Source organism: Dryobates pubescens, chromosome 5 (genome assembly GCF_014839835.1).
Source record: "Dryobates pubescens isolate bDryPub1 chromosome 5, bDryPub1.pri, whole genome shotgun sequence".
Taxonomy (NCBI): Eukaryota; Metazoa; Chordata; class Aves; order Piciformes; family Picidae; genus Dryobates; species Dryobates pubescens.
Window position 1 is genome coordinate 1,601,680 of NC_071616.1, and position 23,918 is coordinate 1,625,597.

At 55.1% G+C, this 23,918-nt stretch overlaps 1 protein-coding gene across 1 annotated transcript in view; it reads right to left on the bottom strand.

Annotated features, from left to right (window-relative positions):
• Window positions 1–3,237: 3,237 nt before the first annotated feature.
• The window catches only part of CD44 (CD44 molecule (Indian blood group)), a 107,141-nt gene continuing 86,460 nt past the window's right edge, over window positions 3,238–23,918 (bottom strand). The window contains 8 exon segments of the mRNA XM_054162142.1: window positions 3,238–3,983; window positions 8,293–8,371; window positions 10,535–10,660; window positions 18,432–18,617; window positions 19,502–19,733; window positions 21,040–21,101; window positions 21,104–21,157; window positions 21,899–21,922. Coding sequence (XP_054018117.1) covers window positions 3,767–3,983; window positions 8,293–8,371; window positions 10,535–10,660; window positions 18,432–18,617; window positions 19,502–19,733; window positions 21,040–21,101; window positions 21,104–21,157; window positions 21,899–21,922 — 980 coding nt within the window. The 3' untranslated portion in view covers window positions 3,238–3,766.

The following is a 23,918-nucleotide window of genomic DNA, read 5'->3' on the forward strand; positions in this document are numbered from 1 at the left end:
GAGCTGGGTGATCTCTGGAGGTGCTGCTGTGGCTATGGGCAGTGAGCTGGGTGATATCTAGAAGTGATGCTGTGGCTCTGTGGCTATGGGCAGTGAGCTGGGTGATCTCTGGAGGTGCTGCTGTGGCTATGGGCAGTGAGCTGGGTGATCTCTGGAGGTGCTGCTGTGGCTATGGGCAGTGAGCTGAGTGATCTCTGGAGGTGATGCTGTGGCTATGGGCAGTGAGCTGGGTGATCTCTGGAGGTGATGCTGTGGCTCTGTGGCTATGGGCAGTGAGCTGGGTGATCTCTGGGGGTGATGCTGTGGCTATGGGCAGTGAGCTGGGTGATCTCTGGAGGTGCTGCTGTGGCTATGGGCAGTGAGCTGGGTGATCTCTGGGGGTGATGCTGTGGCTATGGGCAGTGAGCTGGGTGATCTCTGGAGGTGCTGCTGTGGCTATGGGCAGTGAGCTGGGTGATCTCTGGAGGTGCTGCTGTGGCTATGGGCAGTGAGCTGGGTGATCTCTGGAGGTGCTGCTGTGGCTCTGTGGCTATGGGCAGTGAGCTGGGTGATCTCTGGAGGTGATTCTGGCTATGGGCAGTGAGCTGGGTGATCTCTGGAGGTGATGCTGTGGCTATGGGCAGTGAGCTGGGTGATCTCTGGGGGTGATGCTGTGACTCTGTGGCTATGGGCAGTGAGCTGGGTGATCTCTGGAGGTGATGCTGTGACTCTGTGGCTATGGGCAGTGAGCTGGGTGATCTCTGGAGGTGATTCTGGCTATGGGCAGTGAGCTGGGTGATCTCTGGAGGTGCTGCTGTGGCTCTGTGGCTATGGGCAGTGAGCTGGGTGATCTCTGGGGGTGATGCTGTGGCTATGGGCAGTGAGCTGGGTGATCTCTGGAGGTGATGCTGTGGCTATGGGCAGTGAGCTGGGTGATCTCTGGAGGTGATTCTGGCTATGGGCAGTGAGCTGGGTGATCTCTGGGGGTGATGCTGTGGCTATGGGCAGTGAGCTGGGTGATCTCTGGGGGTGATGCTGTGGCTATGGGCAGTGAGCTGGGTGATCTCTGGAGGTGCTGCTGTGGCTCTGTGGCTATGGGCAGTGAGCTGGGTGATCTCTGGAGGTGATTCTGGCTATGGGCAGTGAGCTGGGTGATCTCTGGGGGTGATGCTGTGACTCTGTGGCTATGGGCAGTGAGCTGGGTGATCTCTGGAGGTGCTGCTGTGGCTATGGGCAGTGAGCTGGGTGATCTCTGGAGGTGATTCTGGCTATGGGCAGTGAGCTGGGTGATCTCTGGAGGTGCTGCTGTGGCTATGGGCAGTGAGCTGGGTGATCTCTGGGGGTGATGCTGTGGCTATGGGCAGTGAGCTGGGTGATCTCTGGAGGTGATTCTGGCTATGGGCAGTGAGCTGGGTGATTTCTGGAGGTGCTGCTGTGGCTATGGGCAGTGAGCTGGGTGATCTCTGGAGGTGCTGCTGTGGCTCTGTGGCTATGGGCAGTGAGCTGGGTGATCTCTGGGGGTGATGCTGTGGCTATGGGCAGTGAGCTGGGTGATCTCTGGAGGTGATTCTGGCTATGGGCAGTGAGCTGGGTGATCTCTGGGGGTGATGCTGTGGCTATGGGCAGTGAGCTGGGTGATCTCTGGAGGTTATTCTGGCTATGGGCAGTGAGCTGGGTGATCTCTGGGGGTGATGCTGTGGCTATGGGCAGTGAGCTGGGTGATCTCTGGAGGTGATTCTGGCTATGGGCAGTGAGCTGGGTGATCTCTGGAGGTGCTGCTGTGGCTATGGGCAGTGAGCTGGGTGATCTCTGGAGGTTATTCTGGCTATGGGCAGTGAGCTGGGTGATCTCTGGGGGTGATGCTGTGGCTATGGGCAGTGAGCTGGGTGATCTCTGGGGGTGATGCTGTGGCTATGGGCAGTGAGCTGGGTGATCTCTGGGGGTGATGCTGTGACTCTGTGGCTCTGGGCAGTGAGGTGGGTGATCTCTGGGGGTGATTCTGGCTATGGGCAGTGAGCTGGGTGATCTCTGGGGGTGATGCTGTGGCTATGGGCAGTGAGCTGGGTGATCTCTGGGGGTGATGCTGTGGCTATGGGCAGTGAGCTGGGTGATCTCTGGGGGTGATGCTGTGACTCTGTGGCTATGGGCAGTGAGCTGGGTGATCTCTGGGGGTGATGCTGTGGCTATGGGCAGTGAGCTGGGTGATCTCTGGGGGTGATGCTGTGGCTATGGGCAGTGAGCTGGGTGATCTCTGGGGGTGATGCTGTGGCTATGGGCAGTGAGCTGGGTGATCTCTGGAGGTGATTCTGGCTATGGGCAGTGAGCTGGGTGATCTCTGGAGGTGACTCTGTGGCTCTGTGACTGCTGCTGTGGGCAGTGAACAGGAACACTGGACTAACCCTGCTGCAGGACATTCCTCATCCCACAGCAACCGCTCCTTGCAGGTGCCTTGGCTTGTTCTCCAAGTGGCCCAACCAGAAGCTGTCCTTCTCCCTCTGTTCCACTCATCCTCCTTAAGAATGACACAAGACAGCTGGTAGCAAATACCTTTTCTTTCTGACACTCCATATCAATATAATGCACAGCATCATAGCTTCATACAAATACTTTACAGAAGGGACATGTAAGGACAGGACACAAAGCCTCATAACAATGCAGCTGCAGCTCCTTTACTTTTCTATCTTACATAGCTGGGAAGTTTCCTGGAAGTTTCTTTGCTCTTTCCTGTAGAGTTTGAACTGCTGGTCCCAATTAGCAAGCAATGGAGTTAAAACTGAAGTTGCAGTGGAAATGGGGGGAATGGGGATGAACCAGAGTCCAGAGGAAGGGAGCTGGATCACAGCAAGGCACCTCTGCAAACACCAACACGCTCCAGGGCAGAAGGTTTCACTGGGCTCAGCACCTCCCAAGGCAAATGGAGCAGAAGAAGAGAGGGACCTCTCCTTCAGGAGCACCACACTGTCATCTCCTCTCCAATTGCACGTGTGATGGAGCTGGGGGGCATTCTCCTGTATTCATTATGCTGCCTGGCAGACTGGTTAACACCATGCACAGCAGGGAGGGAAGGAGGGGGAAGAGCAATCCACCCCCCAAAAATCTCAAGGCAAAGTGTGGAGGTTGCTAGGGTGATAAAGCCTGTGGTGTGTCTGCTTGTGCCATCACCTTATGCCCCCCTCCCAGGAAGGCTGGCTGCATGCCCACAGACATTGGGTGGGTGGGAAGAAGAGATAAATAAATGTTGTTCTTCTGGGTCTCTCTCACTGCAGCCCAAGCCATTGGTCAGTGTCTGGCTCCAGTGGTCACTGCTCCTGCTGGCTGCAAGGCATTTCTGAAGGGCTCTGCTGGCTTTGACATGGCATAGGAAACCTTTTTTGGTTCAGGCTTGACTTTCACCCTGGATGTTTCTTCCTCACTCCCTCTTGTACCATGGCTATAGTACCTTAGCTGCCTGTGAGATGGAGTGGCTTGGCTACCTCTACAGCTCCACACAGTGAAGACTCCATCTGGGGAACAGTGGTGCGAGCCTGTGTCCTTCCTGCCCCCCAGGGTGCAGTCCTCTGTGCAGGCACTAGGACTGAAGGCTTGCTGCAGCACTTGGGGGCTTGCTTCAGGAAGCAAAGGTCAATTCTGTCACCCAGGCAGCATTTACAAGTGATCCAAACCCAATGCAGCTCATGTCCAATCGTGTTCAAAGGGCATCAGTAGCACAGTGCATCTGTGAACTCCTCTCCCAGTTCCACATGATTTTGAATTCCCCAGCTCTGCTTCCCTTGGCAGCTCAGTGCCATTAGACTCCACTCTTCATGTCCAGCTCCTGATGGTTTTGTGTCTCATTCACAGTCAGGAACTCGTCACAGGCCCCCGGCCGGTGGCTGGACTGCTCTTTGTGAACCAGGTGCACCATTTCCTGGGAGCTGCTGGCATCTCCATTCAAGCCACTTGTCTTCCTGTCCTCCACTGCCCCTTTCCCATTGTTGATCACCAGCTTCTTCTTCTGACCACACCTGGAAAGACAGAAAGAAGAGAGTGAGTGCTGCAGTTTTGGCCACAGCGACCCCAGGCAGAGCTACAGGCTGGGGGCAGAGTGGCTGAGAGCAGCCAGGCAGAGAGGGACCTGGGGGTGCTGATTGACAGCTGCCTAAACAGGAGCCAGCAGTGTGCCCAGGTGGCCACAAAGGCCAATGGCATCCTGGCCTGCATCAGGAACAGTGTGGCCAGCAGGAGCAGGGAGGTCATTGTGCCCTGTGCTCAGCACTGCTGAGGCCACACCTTGAGTCCTGTGTCCAGTTCTGGGCTCCTCAGGTTAAGAAGGACATTGAGAGACTTGAAGGTGTCCAGAGAAGGGCAACAAGGCTGGGGAGAGGCCTTGAGCACAGCCCTGTGAGGGGAGGCTGAGGGAGCTGGGGTTGCTTAGCCTGGAGAAGAGGAGGCTCAGGGGAGAGCTGCTTGCTCTCTGCAACTCCCTGCAGGGAGGTTGTAGCCAGGTGGGGGTTGGTCTCTTCTCCCAGGCAGCCAGCACCAGAACAAGAGGACACAGTCTCAAGCTGTGCCAGGGGAGGTTCAGGCTGGATGTGAGGAAGAAATTCTTCCCAGCAAGAGAGATTGGCCACTGGGATGTGCTGCCCAGGGAGGTGGTGGAGTCCCCATCCCTGGAGGTGTTCAAGAGGGGATTGGATGTGCTACTTGGAGCCATGGTTTAGTTGTCAGGAGGTGCTGGGTGACAGCTTGGACTTGATGATCTCTGAGGTCTTTTCCAACCTTATTTATTCTTTGATTCTACTACTCTATCCTGTAAGTGGAAATAAGGCAGAAATAGAAAGTCACTATTTAGGTGCTTGGAAATGACACTTGTGGCTGCCAGTGCAAGGAAGTGACACTTTCTGTGGCTGCTAGTGTGAGGAAATGACACTTTTTTGTGGCTGCCAGTGCAGGCTTATACAGTGCAGACTGTAAAGTTTCTCCATAATGCACTTTGGATTTTGGAAAGCATCCACTACTGTATGCATAAAGCTTGTCAGGAGCTCACTGAGGTGATTTGTATCTCCTGCTGCTACAGACACCATCACAGGGTCTTAAGGGTTGGTAGGGACCTTCAAAGATCATTGAGTCAAACCCTCCCTGCCAGAGCAGGAGCATGGAACCCAGCACAGGGCACACAGGAACACATCCAGGCAGGGCTGGGAAGGCTCCAGAGAAGGAGACTCCACAACCTCTCTGGGCAGCCTGCTCCAGGGCTCTGGGAACCTCACAGGGCAGAAGTTCCTCCTCATGTTGAGCTGGAACCTCCTGTGCTGCAGTTTATATCCATTGCCCCTTGTCCTATCCCAGGGTGCAGCTGAGCAGAGCCTGTCCCTGTCCCCTCCCTCCTGACCCCCAGCCCTCAGCTATTGATAGACATTGATCAGATCCCTCTCAGCCTTCTCCTCTGCAGACTGAACAGCCCCAGGGCTCTCAGCCTCTCCTCCCCAGGCAGTGCTGCAGCCCCTTCAGCATCCTTGGAGCCTCCCTTGGACTCTCTCCAGCAGATCCCTGTCCCTCCTGAGCTGGGGAGCCCAGAGCTGGGTGGGCTCCAGGTGAGGCCTCAGCAGGGCAGAGCAGAGGAGGGGAAGAGCCTGTGAAGGTAAGGTAGGAAGGAGCTGCTGTGCTTTCCAGGTTGTGCTCCTTGCAGTGCCACCTCACCAGCTCTCTGCAGCTCTGAATGAAGGCACATCCCCCTTTTGAAAAGCCTCCTGCTCAAAACTGGTGCCCACTGCTCAGTGTGACCTGGCTATGCTTCAGGCTAGCACAGGGGTGCTACCCACGCACAGCTTTAGCACCAGCAAGGAGGTCACCCTCAGGCTCCTCCTCTCCCAGCTACAGAGCCCTCAGCTCCCTCAGGCTCTCCTTGTAAGGATGATCTTCCACTCCATCATTTTTGTGCCTCTGTGCTGGACTCTCTCAAGCAGCTCCCTGAGGTCCTTCCTGGACTGAGGGGCCCAGAACTGGACACAATGCTCCAGATGCAGCCTCAGCAGGGCAGAGTAGAAGGAGAACTCTTGACCTACTCACCACAGCCCTTCTAATGCAGCCCAGAATGGCATTGGCCTTGTTGGCCACCAGAGCACATTGCTGGTCCAGGGTCATCCACCAGGACCCCCCAGGTGCTTTTCCCCTCTGTGGATTCACAGTGCTGAACACCCTGCCTGCCCTGCTGCAGCCAGGCGTCGACTCAGCACACACAGCCCAGCTCTGTCCCGAGCTGCAGTGCCTCTGAGAGGCTGTGCTCTGAAGGGCTTGCTCCTTAAACGAGTGCACTCTGCCTGGATGACTGATTTGGCAGTTCCTCAAGCATCAGCTGTTGAGTGCTGTGAAGGCAAGGCCTGCACTCAGCTCAGCTTGTTGGTACGCCTCGAATGAGGCTGAAGCTGGAGATATGGATTGAGAGCACACAGCAGCTGCCAGCAGGGCACAAAGAAAGCCACTAAGCCCTTCTCACTCTCTCAAGAGATGAATGCTTGGGACCTTTTCTTGCTGCCCAGCTGGTACACAGCTGCTGCATCAGGTGCTTGCAGAATACAGAATCAACCAGGTTGGAAGAGACCTTTGAGACCTTCCAGTCCAACCTCTCCCCCAGCACCATCTGATCAACTCAACCATGGCACCAAGGGCCTCAGCCAGGCTCTTCCTAAACACCTCCAGGGATGGGGACTCCACCACCTCCCTGGGCAGCACATCCCAGTGGCCAATCTCTCTTGCTGGGAAGAACTGTTTCCTCCCATCCAGCCTCAGCCTCCCCTGGCACAGCTTGAGACTGTGTCCTCTTGTTCTGGTGCTGGGTGCCTGGGAGAAGAGACCAACCCCCAGCTGGCTCCAGGCACCCATCCTCCCTCCTCAGCTGGGCTGTTGTCTCTTGGCCCTGCTGCAGTGTTTGAGGTGGTGACATCCAGATGCAGGATGCTGGCTGCACCACAGCTGCCTCTCTGCACATCTGCAGCATTACAGAATCAGCAGAACAGAACCACAGAAGGGCTCAGGCTGGAAGGGACCTCAGAGCTCATCCACTCCAACCTCCTGCCAGGGGCAGGGAGGCCTCTCCACTAGACTCAGCTGCTCAAGGCCTCATCCAACCTGGCCTTCAACACTCCCAGGCAGGAGGCATTCACAGCCTCCCTGGGCAGCCTGTGCCAGTGTCTCACCAGCCTGATCCTGAGAAACTTCTTCCTCAGCTCCAGTCTAACCCTGCTCTGCCTCAGCTCCAAACCATTCCCCCTTGGCCTGGCTCCAGACACCCTCAGGAAAAATCCCTCTGCAGCCTTCCTGTAGGATCCCTTCAGGCATTGGAAGGCAGCTCTAAGGTCCCCCTGGAGCCTTCTCTTCCCCAGGCTGCACAGCCCCAGCTCCCTCAGCCTGTGCTCACAGCAGAGCTGCTCCAGCCCTTGGATCATCTCTGTGACCCTCCTATGGACTCTCCCCACCAGCTCTGTGTCCTTCTTACACTGGGGACACCAGAACTGGAGGCAGGGTTGGAGGTGGGGTCTCAGCAGAGTCAAGAGGCAGAATCCCCTCTCTTGCCCTGCTGATCAGGAAAGATTTCTTGACTTACTCATGCCCTGGGTTCATACAGGTGGGTAGCACTTTGCTGCCTGCCCTCAGTTGCATGGAAGCTCTAAGGAAAAGCTGTGCCTCCCACTGACAGTGTCTAGGGAGCCATGCACAGCTCCCAGGTGGTTTCCTTGCCTGGCAAATGCAGTCTCTCCCTAACCACAGTGGCCCTGTGTGCCTCTGCTCCTCTGGTGGCTGACTTAGGAGGGAGCAAATGATGGCAGTGGCCACTTTGAAAGGCACAAGTGAAGGACATCTAAATCAATAAGGCTGGTAAGCTGAGGCTGTGTCACTCCACAAACACAGCAGAGGAAAAACTGCAGGCTCTGCAAAGGTGAAGGAGGCTCTGCAGAGGTGAAGGAGGCTCTGCAAAGGAGCAGGAGGCTCTGCAAAGGAGCAGGAGGCTCTGCAAAGGTGAAGGAGGCTCTGCAAAGGCACAGGAGGCTCTGCAAAGGCGAAGGAGGCTCTGCAGAGGAGCAGGAGGCTCTGCAAAGGCGAAGGAGGCTCTGCAGAGGAGCAGGAGGCTCTGCAAAGGCACAGGAGGCTCTGCAGAGGAGCAGGAGGCTCTGCAGAGGAGCAGGAGGCTCTGCAAAGGCACAGGAGGCTCTGCAAAGGCACAGGAGGCTCTGCAGAGGAGCAGGAGGCTCTGCAGAGGAGCAGGAGGCTCTGCAGAGGAGCAGGAGGCTCTGCAAAGGCACAGGAGGCTCTGCAAAGGCACAGGGGCTGCCTTACCTTCTGCGGCTGTTCACCGCGATGCACACCGCCAGGATCAGCGCCAGCGCCAGCAGAGCTGCCACGATGATCAGCCATTCTGTGGGGAGAGATGAGGGAGGGCAGGAGGGAGGGTTAGCAGGTCTCATGGAGCTTTGCCATTGCACACAGCTGCAGGAACAGGAGGCCTCTTGCATCCTTTGACGTGCCAGGGATTGCTCCCAGCTGGCGCAGGTGTTCGCTTTACGAGGTGCCAACCGAATGCCTCTGCTGCACTCAGCTGTACCCAGGTGTGACCTCTTAGGGTCCCATCTGCTTTGGCACTGCAGGTGAACTGCCCCTGCTGGCACTGCACTCTGGGGGGCAGGGTGAAGAGCAGTTGCACCACTCCTTTGCTCCAGGAGCAAAAGCAAAGGCTTAGCAATGCTACACTTGAAGCCCCAGGCACGAAGGCAGGATGGGGTGAAATGCTCCTGCTCTCGGTTTGAACTCTCACTTCTGGGGGCCAACTCCAGTGGGGAAAAAAAGGAGGAAGAATCAAAGGAGGAACTGCCAAAGCAGATGGGACCCTAAGAGGTCATATCAGCTACTTCTGACTCCAGTGAAATGGGGTCAGTTGGAAGATGGGCTGAGGAGTATTTCCTTTGCTCTTAACACTTCCAGGAAAGGAGATTTAGCAGCCTTCCTGGGGGCCTGTCCTTGCTGCTCTGATCCCACTGTAGGCAGAGATCCACTCCCAAGAGCTACCTCATTAGTTTCTTTGTTTGAAGCAAGTCTCCTAGCTTTCCTTTGAAACTAATTACTTCTTCTAATTATAGCTGATTGCTGTCACTCCCTGGTCAAAGCCTGAGAGGTATTCCTGCTGTACTGCACCCTTCTGCTGTTTCCCTTCAGGCGCCTCTGAAAACCGGAGCTCTTCCAAAGGTGCTTCAAAGGTTAACTTTTCTTTGGGCTTGTCTCCAGCTTCCTACATGTGATCAATGAAATGCCTTGACCTGAGCACAGAGCTTCAGCCCTGCACCTGCCAGGCCTAAGCAGAGTGGGGGCATGACTTTCTCTGCCTCAGAAATGACTTTGCTGCCAGTATGTCCCCAGAATCCATCTACGACGGGATCAAGGCACTGGCGTCTCTCTAGCCCACCTTCATTGCAAGCTCTGCCCTGTAGCACTCACCTCAGCCATTACTTTCACTGAACACCCTCAGGGCTAGGACCCTTTGCACAGAGCTGTACTGAGTTTTACCTGATTCCATATCAATTTGGAATGTTACTTGGCTGAGAAGTCTCTTCCAACCTTAGTGAGGCTGCGAGAATCTCACCCCCCAGAGGCATCGCTGCTCTCAGCCTGATGCTGCTGGAGAATTCCATGTTACAACACCCCCAGGTGTTCAGCCTGCTGGTGACAATGCTGAATGCTGTCCAACAGGATGGCATTCAACAAGTCCAAGTGCCAGGGGCTGCACTTTGGCCACAGCAACCCCAGGCAGAGCTACAGGCTGGGGTCAGAGTGGCTGAGAGCTGCCAAACAGAGAGGGACCTGGGGGTGCTGATTGACAGCTGCCTAAACATGAGCCAGCAGTGTGCCCAGGTGGCCAAGAAGGCCAATGGCATCCTGGCCTGCATTAGGAAGAGTGTGGCCAGCAGGAGCAGGGAGGTCATTGTGCCCCTGGACTCTGCATTGGTTAGGCCGCACCTTGAGTCCTGTGTCCAGTTCTGGGCCCCTCAGTTTAAGAAGGACATTGAGAGACTTGAAGGTGTCCAGAGAAGGGCAACAAGGCTGGGGAGGGGTCTGGAGCACAGCCCTGTGAGGAGAGGCTGAGGGAGCTGGGGTTGCTTAGCCAGGAGAAGAGGAGGCTCAGGGGAGACCTTCTTGCTCTCTCCAACTCCCTGAAGGGAGGTTGTAGCCAGCTGGGGGTTGGTCTCTTCTCCCAGGCAGCCAGCACCAGAACAAGAGGACACAGTCTCCATCTGTGCCAGGGGAAGATTAGGCTGGAGGTGAGGAGAAAGTTCTTCCCAGCAAGAGCGATTGGCCACTGGAATGTGCTGCCCAGGGAGGTGGTGGAGTCCCCATCCCTGGAGGTGGTCAAGAGAGGATTGGATGTGGCACTTGGTGCCATGGTCTAGCCATGAGGTCTGTGGTGCCAGGTTGGACTCGATGATCCTCGAGGTCTCTTCCAACCTTGGTGATACTGTGAGGCTGTGATTCAGAGTGAGCTCAGGTTCTGTGCTTAACATGACCAAAACAGAGGAGTTCAGAAGCCTACCTGGTAGCTGTGCTGACCGTGGCTGTGAGACGATCGTCGTCGTTGTTGTAGTCTCGCCAGGGGAAGCGGTGGGGTCGGAATATCCCTTGCGTGGCCCTTGATTGCCGTGGTTACTGGAGGTAGATCCTAAAGAACAGAGCCATCTGTTAGGCCAGGGATGCTCAGGGAACATTCATCAGCAAAGTACAGAGGCTGTGAGGTTACACAACCCAAAACCCAGACTCTGGAAAGTTCATGCTGAGGTCATTCCTGGGCTGCATCCAAAGCAGTGTGGCCTGAGATGGAGAGAGAGGATTCTGCCCCTCTGCCCTGCTCTGCTGAGACCTCACCTGCAGGGCTGTGTCCAGCTCTGGAGCCCTCAGCACAGCAAGGACATGGAGCTGATGGAGAGGCTCCAGAGGAGGCCACCAAGATGATCAGGGGCTGGAGCAGCTCTGCTAGGAGGCCAGGCTGAGGGAGCTGGGGGTGTTCAGCCTGGAGAAGAGAAGGCTGCAGGCAGCCCTAAGAGCAGCCTGCCAGGACCTGAAGGGGGCTACAAGAAGGCTGCAGAGGGACTGTTGGCAAAGGCCTGCAGGGACAGGCCCAGGGGCAATGGTTTGGAATGAGAGCAGAGCAGATTGAGATTGGATGTGAGCAACAAGTTCTGCAGCAGGAGGCTGCTGGGGCACTGCAGGAGGTTGCCCAGGGAGGTGGCTGAGGTCCCATACCTGGAGCTGTTGAAGGTGAGGCTGGAGAAGGCTGTGAGCAACCTGCTGTAGGAGAGGATGTCCCTGCTGAGTGCAGGGGGTTGGACTGGATGCCCTTTGGAGGTCCCTTCCAGCCCAACCCATGCTATGATTCAGAAGCCTTTACACTGAGCACTACCACACTGCCTGGAGTCCCCACGCTCACCTGCACAGCGAGGAGCAGTGTAACAGCACTCCTGCACTTCCCCTCTTCTCTCTCTCACCTGTTTCAGTTCTGATTATGCTACACCTTTGTGACCCAAACTGCAGCTATAAAGGCCTGCACACTGCCCTTTTCTCTTTCTGCTTCTTTCTTTACTTTCAAAGCAAGGTGGCCAACATGGAGACATGTGGAAACTTTTGACTTTAATCTCCCACGGCCTAAAAATGAACTTCTAAAGCTTTATTGCCATCATAAAACAGAAGGATGGATCTCTGCTGGCCTCAAACTTCATAGCTAGGAGGGGAAAAATACTCTCTGCAAACTTGGAGCTGGATCCCCTTGTTCTTTCCTTTGGGTCTAGGTCTGAAATCCAATCCCAGGTGACCACATTGTGGCCTTCCAGGATCTGCAGGGGGCTCCAAGAAGGCTGGGGAGGGACTGCTCAGGATCTCAGGCAGTGATAGGACTAGGGGGAATGGAATGAAGCTGGAGGTGGGGAGATTGAGGCTGGAGGGGAGGAGGAAGTTCTTCCCCATGAGAGTGGTGAAGCCCTGGAATGGGTTGTCCAGGGAGGTGGTTGAGGCCCCAGCCCTGGAGGTGTTTAAGCCCAGGCTGGATGAGGCTCTGGCCAGGCTGATCTAGTGTGGGGTGTCCCTGCCCATGGCAGGGGGGTTGGAACTGGATGATCCTGGTGGTCCCTTCCACCCCTGACTGATTCTATGAAAGGATACTACTATGAAATGCACACTTCCAGTCTCAAGCATTTGCTGTGCTGACCATACCACTTGAACTTTCATGCAGAAGCATCTCTGAAGCAGCCCTGAAGAAAAGGCCTTGGGGGGGCTGGGGGATGAGAAGCTCAACAGGAGCCAGCAGTGAGAACTTGCAGCCCAGAGAGCCAACCGGAGCCTGGGCTGCAGCAAGAGAAGTGTGGCCAGCAGGGCCAGGGAGGGGATTCTGCCCCTCTGCTCCACTCTGCTGAGTCCCCACCTGGAGCACTGCCTCCAGCTCTGGAGCCCCTATTGCAAGAGGGATCTGGAGGTGCTGGAAGGTGTCCAGAGAAGGGCCAGGAGGAGGAGCAGAGGGCTGGAGCTGCTCTGCTGTGAGGACAGACTGAAGGAGTTGGGGTTGTGCAGTCTGGAGAGGAGAAGGCTCCCAGGAGACCTCATTGTGGCCTTCCAGGATCTGCAGGGGGCTCCAAGAAAGCTGGGGAGGGACTTTGGAGGGTGTCAGGGAGGGATAGGACTGGGGGGGGATGGAACAAAACTGGAAGTGGTTAGATTGAGATTGGCTGTGAGGAAGAAGTTGTTGCCCAGGAGGGTGGTGAGAGCCTGGCACAGGCTGCCCAGGGAGGTGGTGGCAGCCTCCTGCCTGGAGGTGTTTGCAGCCAGGCTGGAGGTGGCTGTGAGCAAGCTGCTGTGGTGTGAGGTGTCCCTGCCCATGGCAGGGGGCTGGGGCTGGCTGAGCATTGAGCTCCCTTCCAAGCCTAACAGTTCTATGATTGTATGACCTCTGGCCCTGGCTGTTGCCAGATGGGGATCCCAAGCCTAATCTCATCAGCTGATACAGATAAAGTGATTCCATTTGGGATTCCTACATCATTGTCACTACAAAAAAACCCAAACCAACACAGCACCCTCAAGACATCACAAATCTCCACCTCTCTGAGCACTTCCAGACTCTGCCTGGCCAAAAGGAGCACTTCCTCTAATCAGCTGCAAAGTTCTTTTGCTGTAGCACACACTGCAAGTCATTTCTAGCCAGCTTCTCTGATCTCACTTCCTAGTAGCAGCTGGAAAACACAAAACTGAGCAACATCTTTGTCCCTTCTGTGAAGCTTTGCCAGTAAGCAGTTCAGGAAGTTCCCAGATGGTTTCTTTCAGTATTTTTTTCTTTTAATTTCATTATTTTTATGAAAAAGAAACAACTGCTGAGTTGTTTTGTGCTGCCTAGAGAGGGACTGTCTCCAAAGGCCTGCAGGGACAGGCCCAGGGGCAATGGTTTGGAATGAGAGCAGAGCAGATTGAGATTGGATGTGAGCAACAAGTTCTGCAGCAGGAGGCTGCTGGGACACTGCAGGAGGTTGCCCAGGGAGGTGGTTGAGGCACCATGCCTGGAGATATCCAAGGTGAGGCTGTGCAAGGCTGTGAGCAGCCTGCTCTAGGGGAGGATGTCCCTGTTGGCTGCAGAGGGGCTGGGCTGGATGAGCTTTGGAGGTCCCTTCCAGCCCATTCTATGACTGTACAAAGTACAGAGCACTGATTCTGATGATGACACCAAGCTGTGTGGGGCAGCAGACAGCTGGAGGGAAGGGATCCATCCAGAGGGACCTGGACAGGCTGCAGAGCTGGGCACAAGCCAACCTCAGGAGCTTCAACAAGACCGAGGGCAGGGTCCTGCAGCTGGGTCGAGGCAATCCCAGGCACAAATGCAGGCTGGGCAGGGACTGGCTGGAAAGCAGCCCTGAGGAGAGAGCCTTGGGGGTGCTGGGGGAGGAGAAGCTCACCAGGAGCTCTCAGTGTGCACTTGCAGCCCAGAAAGCCAAGCAGAGCCTGGGCTGCAGCAAGAGAAGTGTGGCCAGCAGGGCCAGGGAGGGGATTCTGCCCCTCTGCTCAGCTCTGGGGAGACCCCACCTGCAGTACTGCCTCCAGGTCTGGAGCCCCTATTGCAAGAGGGATCTGGAGGTGCTGGAAGGTGTCCAGAGCAGGGCCAGGAGGATGAGCAGAGGGCTGGAGCTGCTTTGCTGTGGAGACAGACTGAAGGAGTTGGGGTTGTGCAGTCTGGAGAGGAGAAGGCTCCCAGGTGATCTCATTGTGGCCTTCCAGGATCTGAAGGGGGCTCCAAGAAGGCTGGGGAGGGACTGCTCAGGCTCTCAGGGAGTGATAGGACTAGGGGGAATGGAATGAAGCTGGAGGTGATGGCTGCTTGGGCAGCAGCTCAGTCGTTAGCATGATGTCCCAGCAGCCTGCTGGTGCAGAACTTGCTCCTCACCTCCAGGCTAAATCTGCTCTGCTCTCATTCCAAACCATTGCCCCTGGTCCTGTCCCTGCAGGCCTTTGCCAACAGTCCCTCTGCAGCCTTCTTGTAGCCCCCTTCAGGTCCTGGCAGGCTGCTCTTAGGGCTGCCTGCAGCCTTCTCTTCTCCAGGCTGAACACCCCCAGCAGGCTGCAATATTGTAAATGAGCACATTATTCTGTGTTGATCAGGTTATGTTATTGTGAATGAACATCAGTTCACTGATTAACAGCAGAATGCTCATTCAAGAGTTAGCTGTGTAATGCTATGAAAAATGCAGGTCCATCATCTTCCTTTATGAGCAGAGAGTCTCCACAGAGCATTGTTCAGACCTGCTTTGGAAAGGTTCCCCTGCTTTCCAGGAAAGTGCCATGGCAACAGTGTTGGGGTTGGGGTGCATGAGAAGTAGTCTTTAGGGGGAAAAAAAACCCCAAACAACTTCCTTTTGGGATGAGTATTGGTATGGAAACTGCTCTTGGGAGTAAGGAAACATCCCTTCGTTTCCCCTGCTGTCAGCATTCACCACAAACAACACAGTTACCACCAGCCCTGGCTCACTGGAGAGGTCCCAGGCCAATGGAAGCTGCCAACGTGGTGCCCAGCCACAAGCAGGGCAGGTTGGAGGAGCCAGGGAATGCCAGGCCTGGCAGCCTGCCCTCAGTGCCAGGCAAGGTGATGGAGCAGTCATCCAGAATGCAGTCACACAGCACTGGCAGGATGGCCAAGGGCTCAGGCCCAGCCAGCATGGAGTTAGGAAGGGCAGCTCCTGCTGGGGGCAGGAGTTGAGCTGTTAGAGGGTAGGAGAGCTCTGCAGAGGGACCTTGCCAGGCTGGGCAGATGGGCAGAGGCCAAGGGCAGGAGATTGAACACATCCAAGTGCCAAGTGCTGCACTTTGGCCACAGCAACCCCAGGCAGTGCTACAGGCTGGGGGCAGAGTGGCTGAGAGCAGCCAGGCAGACAGGGACCTGGGGGTGCTGGTGGACAGAAGCTGAACATAAGCCAGCAGTGTGCCCAGGGGGCCAACAAGGCCAAGGGCATCCTGGCCTGCATCAGGAACAGTGTGGCCAGCAGGAGCAGGGAGGTCATTCTGCCCTGTGCTCAGCACTGGTTAGGCCACACCTTGAGTCCTGTGTCCAGTTCTGGGCTCCTCAGGTTAGGAAAGAGGTTGAGCTGCTGGAAGGTGTCCAGAGAAGGGCAACAAAGCTGGGGAGGGGTCTGGAGCACAGCCCTGGGAGGAGAGGCTGAGGGAGCTGGGGTTGCTTAGCCTGGAGAAGAGGAGGCTCAGGGGAGACCTTCTTGCTCTCTCCAACTCCCTGAAGGGAGGTTGTAGCCAGGTGGGGGTTGGTCTCTTCTCGCAGGCAAGCAGTACCAGAACAAGAGGACACAGTCTCAAGCTGTGCCAGGGGAGGTTCAGGCTGGAGGTTAGGAAGAAGTTCTTCCCAGCAAGAGAGATTGGCCCTTGGGATGTGCTGCCCAGGGAGGTGGTGGAGTCCCCATCCCTGGAGGTGTTCAAGAGGGGACTGGATGTGGCCCTTGGTGCCATGGTTTAGCAGTCAGGAGGTGCTGGGTGGCAGGCTGGGCTTGGTGATCTCTGAGGTCTTTCCCAACCTTACTGATTCTCTGATTCTGTGGTTGTGTGCAGGGGAATAAGCAAACCCTGCTCCTGCTGGCTGCTCAGACCCCAGCAGAGCAGCTGCTTTAAACCAAGATTACAATTAAAAGAAAGAAAAGGTTATTTACAGATGAAATGTCAGTCACACCTCAATAGATATCGACAGCAAAAGCCACTGAGGGGAAAAACCACTTTGACAGGGAATTCTTTACCTTTGGAAACACACTCACAGAACACAGAGGGGATCTGGGTGGGGGAGAAGCGAGAGAGTAAAAAGAAAATGAAGGACAAACTGCTCTCAGGGTCTGTGCAGATGTGGTCATGAGGAGAAAGCTCACATCTGCTCACTCTGAGAGCTGTGCTTCCCCAGACAGGTGCCAGACTGCATGGGAAAGGCTGCTGGCAAAAGGCTATTTTAAGCCTTTAAGCTTTGCACAGGAAGAAAATCCCTTTAATGAGGTCTTAAGAGCAGGATGCAAAGACTCATAAATCCCTCCCCAAACAAATAATAACCTGACAAAGCCTTCCAAGAGTGGTGAGTGCACAGGCTCTTGGGCAGTTGCCATTCTGGTGAGGGACAAAAGAAAAGGCAACCATTTATAGTTTTAGGCTGTCAGGGAGGGATAGGACTGGGGGGGATGGAGCAAAACCAGAAGTGGGGAGATTGAGATTGGCTGTGAGGAAGAAGCTGTTGCCCATGAGGGTGGTGAGAGCCTGGCACAGGCTGCCCAGGGAGGTGGTGGAAGCCTCCTGCCTGGAAGTCTTTAAGGCCAGGCTGGATGTGGCTGTGAGCAAACTGCTGTAGTGCGAGGTGAACCTGCCCATGGCAGGGGGTTGGGACTGGATGATCCTTGAGGTCCCTCCCAAGCTTGACACTGGTATGATTCTATGACTCTACAGTTCTTACTGGTAGGAAGAGGGGTCTGCAACTGACTGAGATCATCTGCAGTGTCAGGGAAGAGTGCAGGCATCCAGCTGCCATGGGAATCCTCTGTGCTGTTGGCTTCTTGGCTTTCACCTCCAGGTAGAGTGCCAGCTGCCACTGGCTCTGTGGTTGCTTCCTCTGGATTAACATCATCCATGGATTGTGAGACTGCAGTGATGGTGCATGATCAGCTTTAGCAAGGGTGCTCACCTCACCTCACCACCACCACCAGAGTCTTTCCCTCCTTCCTGATCCACAGCAAGGCAGGAAGCATGTCCCTCCTTCCATTCAAAGCACAGGGCAAGAGAGGGTGACACGAAGGCCTCCCCTCCTCCTCCCACACTGCCTTCAGAGAGGTCTTCAAGCACCACAAGCATGCTCAGCATGCTGGAGGGAGATGGTGGCCACTTGTCCAGATGCCAGTGGCAGAGGGAGAGGGAAGGCCTTCAGAAGGAGAGACTGGAGCAGCCAGAAGCTGAGCCTGTGAGGCAAGAGCCAGTGGCCATGCTGCAGCCTGCTCTCTGGTGCTCGTGCCGAGCAATCCACCAGTGAGGAGGCAAATGGGATTGAGGGCAGAAGCTGTGGGCATCGATGCTGCCAAGATTGCCCTGCCCTCCCCCCTGGCACAGCACTCCTCAGCCATGGTACTGCTGCTGAGGCACGGCAGCAAGCCATCTGCTGAGCCCAACAGAGCTCCTGCCCCACACCACATCGTGCCATGCCTGATGCCACCAGGGAGCAAGGAAGGAGGAAGGGGCTGCAGGCTCAGCATCACCACTGAGCTGTCTTGCAGAACAGGCAGGAGGCCACCCAGAAACAGGCTTCAGCAAAGGACAGAGACCACCAAGTGCACCAGCAAGGAGGCCCTCAGGCCTTCTCCAGAAGGTAGTTCCACCACCAGCACAGACCCCACCACAAGAGTCTTGCACCACAAGAGTCCATACCGAGACCAGAGACCCCATGAGGAGGAGGAGAGGGCAAGGAGTCATTTTCAGAAGAAATAATGCCTCATTTCACTCCAGCCATGAGGAATGAGTGTGATCCATTATTCTTACTGGTACCCATCAGAGGAGGCTCCTCTCCAGCTGTGCCTCGACTAGCTGTGCTCGTGTGGAGGAGCTCATTCCCAGGGATGTCTGTGGGGTGCACGATGCCTTCAGTGCCCTGTCCTGGCTCAGTACCTGAAGGCAGAGGTGGCTGAGATGGATCTTCATGGTGGGCACCACCAGCAGAGGCAACTGCAGTTACCACAATGGTTTGATCAGCTCTGAGCTCCATGCCTGCAGCCTTGCCCACCCCGTTCCCAACACATGCAAGATTCTTTCTTCACTGAATGCAAACCCTTGCCAAGGGCTGACAGTAAAGAGCCCTTTCTATAGGCATCGGTTCCCCTTTGTTGCTCAAGACTCTGAGCAGTGCCAGGTCACTGAAAATGGTTTTAAATCTTTGTTCTTACTGGTAGGAAGAGGGGTCTGCAACTGACTGAGACCATCTTCACTGTCAGGGAAGAGTGCAGGCATCCAGCTGCCATGGGAATCCTCTGTGCTGTTGGCTTCTTGGCTTTCACCTCCAGGCAGAGTGCCAGCTGCCACTGGCTCTGTGGTTGCTTCCTCTGGATTAACATCATCCATGGATTGTGAGACTGCAGTGATGGTGCATGATCAGCTTTAGCAAGGGTGCTCACCTCACCTCACCACCACCAGAGTCTTTCCCTCCTTCCTGATCCACAGCAAGGCAGGAAGCATGTCCCTCCTTCCATTCAAAGCACAAGGCAAGAGAGGGCGACACGAAGGCCTCCCCTCCTCCTCCCACACTGCCTTCAGAGAGGTCTTCAAGCACCACAAGCATGCTCAGCATGCTGGAGGGAGATGGTGGCCACTTGTCCAGATGCCAGTGGCAGAGGGAGAGGGAAGGCCTTCAGAAAGAGAGACTGGAGCAGCCAGAAGCTGAGCCTGTGAGGCAGGAGCCAGTGGCCATGCTGCAGCCTGCTCTCTGGTGCTCGTGCCGAGCAATCCACCAGTGAGGAGGCAAATGGGATTGAGGGCAGAAGCTGTGGGCATCGATGCTGCCAAGATTGCCCTGCCCTCCCCACTGGCACAGCACTCCTCAGCCATGGTACTGCTGCTGAGGCACGGCAGCAAGCCATCTGCTGAGCCCAACAGAGCTCCTGCCCCACACCACATCGTGCCATGCCTGATGCCACCAGGGAGCAAGGAAGGAGGAAGGGGCTGCAGGCTCAGCATCACCACTGAGCTGTCTTGCAGAACAGGCAGGAGGCCACCCAGAAACAGGCTTCAGCAAAGGACAGAGACCACCAAGTGCACCAGCAAGGAGGCCCTCAGGCCTTCTCCAGAAGGTAGTTCCACCACCAGCACAGACCCCACCACAAGAGTCTTGCACCACAAGAGTCCATACCGAGACCAGAGACCCCATGAGGAGGAGGAGAGGGCAAGGAGTCATTTTCAGAAGAAATAATGCCTCATTTCACTCCAGCCATGAGGAATGAGTGTGATCCATTATTCTTACTGGTACCCATCAGAGGAGGCTCCTCTCCAGCTGTGCCTCGACTAGCTGTGCTCGTGTGGAGGAGCTCATTCCCAGGGGTGTCTGTGGGGTGCACGATGCCTTCAGTGCCCTGTCCTGGCTCAGTACCTGAAGGCAGAGGTGGCTGAGTTGGATCTTCATGGTGGGCACCACCAGCAGAGGCAACTGCAGTTACCACAATGCTTTGATCAGCTGTGAGCTCCATGCCTGCAGCCTTGCCCACCCCGTTCCCAACACATGCAAGATTCTTTCTTCACTGAATGCAAACCCTTGCCAAGGGCTGACAGTAAAGAGCCCTTTCTATAGGCATTGGTTCCCCTTTGTTGCTCAAGACTCTGAGCAGTGCCAGGTCACTGAAAATGGTTTTAAATCTTTGTTCTTACTGGTAGGAAGAGGGGTCTGCAACTGACTGAGACCATCTTCACTGTCAGGGAAGAGTGCAGGCATCCAGCTGCCATGGGAATCCTCTGTGCTGTTGGCTTCTTGGCTTTCACCTCCAGGCAGAGTGCCAGCTGCCACTGGCTCTGTGGTTGCTTCCTCTGGATTAACATCATCCATGGATTGTGAGACTGCAGTGATGGTGCATGATCAGCTTTAGCAAGGGTGCTCACCTCACCTCACCACCACCACCAGAGTCTTTCCCTCCTTCCTGATCCACAGCAAGGCAGGAAGCATGTCCCTCCTTCCATTCAAAGCACAGGGCAAGAGAGGGTGACACGAAGGCCTCCCCTCCTCCTCCCACACTGCCTTCAGAGAGGTCTTCAAGCACCACAAGCATGCTCAGCATGCTGGAGGGAGATGGTGGCCACTTGTCCAGATGCCAGTGGCAGAGGGAGAGGGAAGACCTTCAGAAGGAGAGACTGGAGCAGCCAGAAGCTGAGCCTGTGAGGCAGGAGCCAGTGGCCATGCTGCAGCCTGCTCTCTGGTGCTCGTGCCGAGCAATCCACCAGTGAGGAGGCAAATGGGATTGAGGGCAGAAGCTGTGGGCATCGATGCTGCCAAGATTGCCCTGCCCTCCCCACTGGCACAGCACTCCTCAGCCATGGTACTGCTGCTGAGGCACGGCAGCAAGCCATCTGCTGAGCCCAACAGAGCTCCTGCCCCACACCACATCGTGCCATGCCTGATGCCACCAGGGAGCAAGGAAGGAGGAAGGGGCTGCAGGCTCAGCATCACCACTGAGCTGTCTTGCAGAACAGGCAGGAGGCCACCCAGAAACAGGCTTCAGCAAAGGACAGAGACCACCAAGTGCACCAGCAAGGAGGCCCTCAGGCCTTCTCCAGAAGGTAGTTCCACCACCAGCACAGACCCCACCACCAGCACAGACCCCACCACAAGAGTCTTGCACCACAAGAGTCCATACCGAGACCAGAGACCCCATGAGGAGGAGGAGAGGGCAAGGAGTCATTTTCAGAAGAAATAATGCCTCATTTCACTCCAGCCATGAGGAATGAGTGTGATCCATTATTCTTACTGGTACCCATCAGAGGAGGCTCCTCTCCAGCTGTGCCTCGACTAGCTGTGCTCGTGTGGAGGAGCTCATTCCCAGGGATGTCTGTGGGGTGCACGATGCCTTCAGTGCCCTGTCCTGGCTCAGTACCTGAAGGCAGAGGTGGCTGAGTTGGATCTTCATGGTGGGCACCACCAGCAGAGGCAACTGCAGTTACCACAATGCTTTGATCAGCTCTGAGCTCCATGCCTGCAGCCTTGCCCACCCCGTTCCCAACACATGCAAGTTTCCTGGTGACTTTAATCTACTGCTTCCCCCTTTGCACCCCAAGAGAGTGGCGAGCTTCTCTCCTCCTGTATGTTATCACTACTCTCTGAATCCCTTTACCAAACACAAGAATTTTTTTTCCTCATTTTTTTCACTTCATCCACAACATTTCCAGGGGCAGTGCAGACAGGGAAATGGTAGAGAGGCAGCGGTCAGGAGGGACCTCGACCGACTGGACAGATGGGCAGAGTCTAATGGCATGGCATTCAACAAGTCCAAGTGCCAGGGGGTGCACTTTGGCCACAACAACCCCAGGCAGAGCTACAGGCTGGGGTCAGAGTGGCTGAGAGCTGCCAAACAGAGAGGGACCTGGGGGTGCTGATTGACAGCCGCCTAAACGTGAGCCAGCAGTGTGCCCAGGTGGCCAAGAGGGCCAATGGCATCCTGGCCTGTATTAGGAACAGTGTGGCCAGCAGGAGCAGGGAGGTCATTGTGCCCCTGTACTCTGCATTGGTTACGCCACACCTTGAGTCCTGTGTCCAGTTCTGGGCCCCTCAGTTTAAGAAGGACATTGAGAGACTTGAAGGTGTCCAGAGAAGGGCAACAAGGCTGGGGAGAGGCCTTGAGCACAGCCCTGTGAGGGGAGGCTGAGGGAGCTGGGGTTGCTTAGCCTGGAGAAGAGGAGGCTCAGGGGTGACCTCATTGCCCTCTACAACTACCTAAAAGATGGTTGTGGCCAGGAAGTGGTTGGTCTCTTCTCCCAGGCAAGCAGCACCAGAACAAGAGGACACAGTCTCAAGCTGTGCCAGGGGAGGTTTAGACTCAAAGTGAGGAGAAAGTTCTTCCCAGCAAGAGAGATTGGCCCTTGGGATGTGCTGCCCAGGGAGGTGGTGGAGTCCCCATCCCTGGAGGTGTTCAAGAGGGGATTGGATGTGGCACTTGGTGCCATGGTTTAGTTGTGAGGTCTGTTGGGACAGGTTGGACTTGATGATCCTTGGGGTCTCTTCCAACCTTAGTTATACTGTGAGACTGTGAGACTGTAATTCCCTGGCCTGCATCCCAGGCTGAGTTGCAGCTCCAGGATGTTCTGTGTCACAGCTAGCAGCAGTGACAGTAAAGAGCCCTGTCTAGAGGCATTGGTTGCCTTTTGTTGCTGAAGACTCTGAGCAGTGCCAGGTTACAGAACATGGTTCTAAGCCTCTCTCCTGTCCTTTTAGAACGGCTCTGTAGTGTGAAGCGTAATGAGGCCAACACTCCTCTCCCTTGCCTGCAGAGTTGCCTGTCTGCTTTTTTACTCTAACTGGACCATAAAGAAGAAAAGAGAACTGGCTTTTCTCTTTGTCTTAGTTTCCATCATCTGCCAGGTTTGCAACCCAGGCTGCCCTTTTGGACGAGCTGGCTGCTGCTGTAGAACGGCAGGAGCCAGGAGACGGAAGAGCCCCCACAGGAAGAGCACACAGCAACCGGAGAAGACATTTACCCAGCGGCCACACAGGGAACAAGAGATCCTGAGCACTGGCTGTTTGAGAAGGGATTCAAGCTGCTTTTCCCCTGGCTGCAGGGTAAGTGGGGTGTTTGCCATGCCATGCTCTCAGAGCGCTGTTCTGCTGGTGTAACTGGTGGGCATTACATGGGCCTGCAGCATGATGTTGGCTTCTAAACTCCTTTCTCTCCTCTCTCTGTGTGTCAGAGGGATGGATGTTTGGATAAGACCTATGAGAGCACCCCTCTCCCAGGTGGGTAGTTACAAACCAGTGGCAGCAACTCCCTGGTGTACGAATACACATCACCACGAACTCAGTTTTATGGCAGAGGCAACTTGGCAACACCAAATGCGGTGAGCCCGAGGCAAGTCCTCAGTCGTGTGCCACCGAGGGACAGGAAGCACTGAAAGTGCTGATGATGGGCAGTGAAAAACAATGGTTTACCTAGAGACAAAATGGAAAACATCTATCTCTAGGTCCACCCATGCAGACCACAGAGAAAATTAAGCACTCCATGGTTTAGTTGATCAGATGGTGTTGGGTGATAGGCTGGATTCAGTGATCTCAAAGGTCTTTTCCAACCTGGTTAATTCTATTCTATTCTATTCTACCCTGTCCTATCTTCTTCTCTTCTCTTCTCTTCTCTTCTCTTCTCTTCTCTTCTCTTCTCTTCTCTTCTCTTCTCTTCTCTTCTCTTCTCTTCTCTTCTCTTCTCTTCTCTTCTCTTCTCTTCTCTTCTCTTCTCTTCTCTTCTCTCCTCTTCTCCTCTCCTTTCTTCTCCTCTCCTCTCTTCTCCCCTATCCTATTCTACCCTACCCTATTCTATCCTATCCTACTCTATTCTACCCTATCCTATCTTCTTCTCTTCTCTCCTCTTCTCTTCTCTCCTCCCCTATCCTATTCTACCCTACCCTATTCTATCCTATCCTATCCTATTCTATTCTACCCTATCCTATTCTATGCTATTCTATTCTACCCTATCCTATCCTATTCTATCCTACCCTATTCTATTCTATCCTACCCTACCCTATCCTATCCTATCCTATCCTACCCTATCCTATTCTATCCTACCCTACCCTATCCTATCCTATCCTATCTTATCCTACCCTATCCTATTCTATTCTACCCTATCCTATCCTATCCTATCCTATCCTACCCTATCCTATCCTATTCTACCCTATCCTACCCCTACCCTACC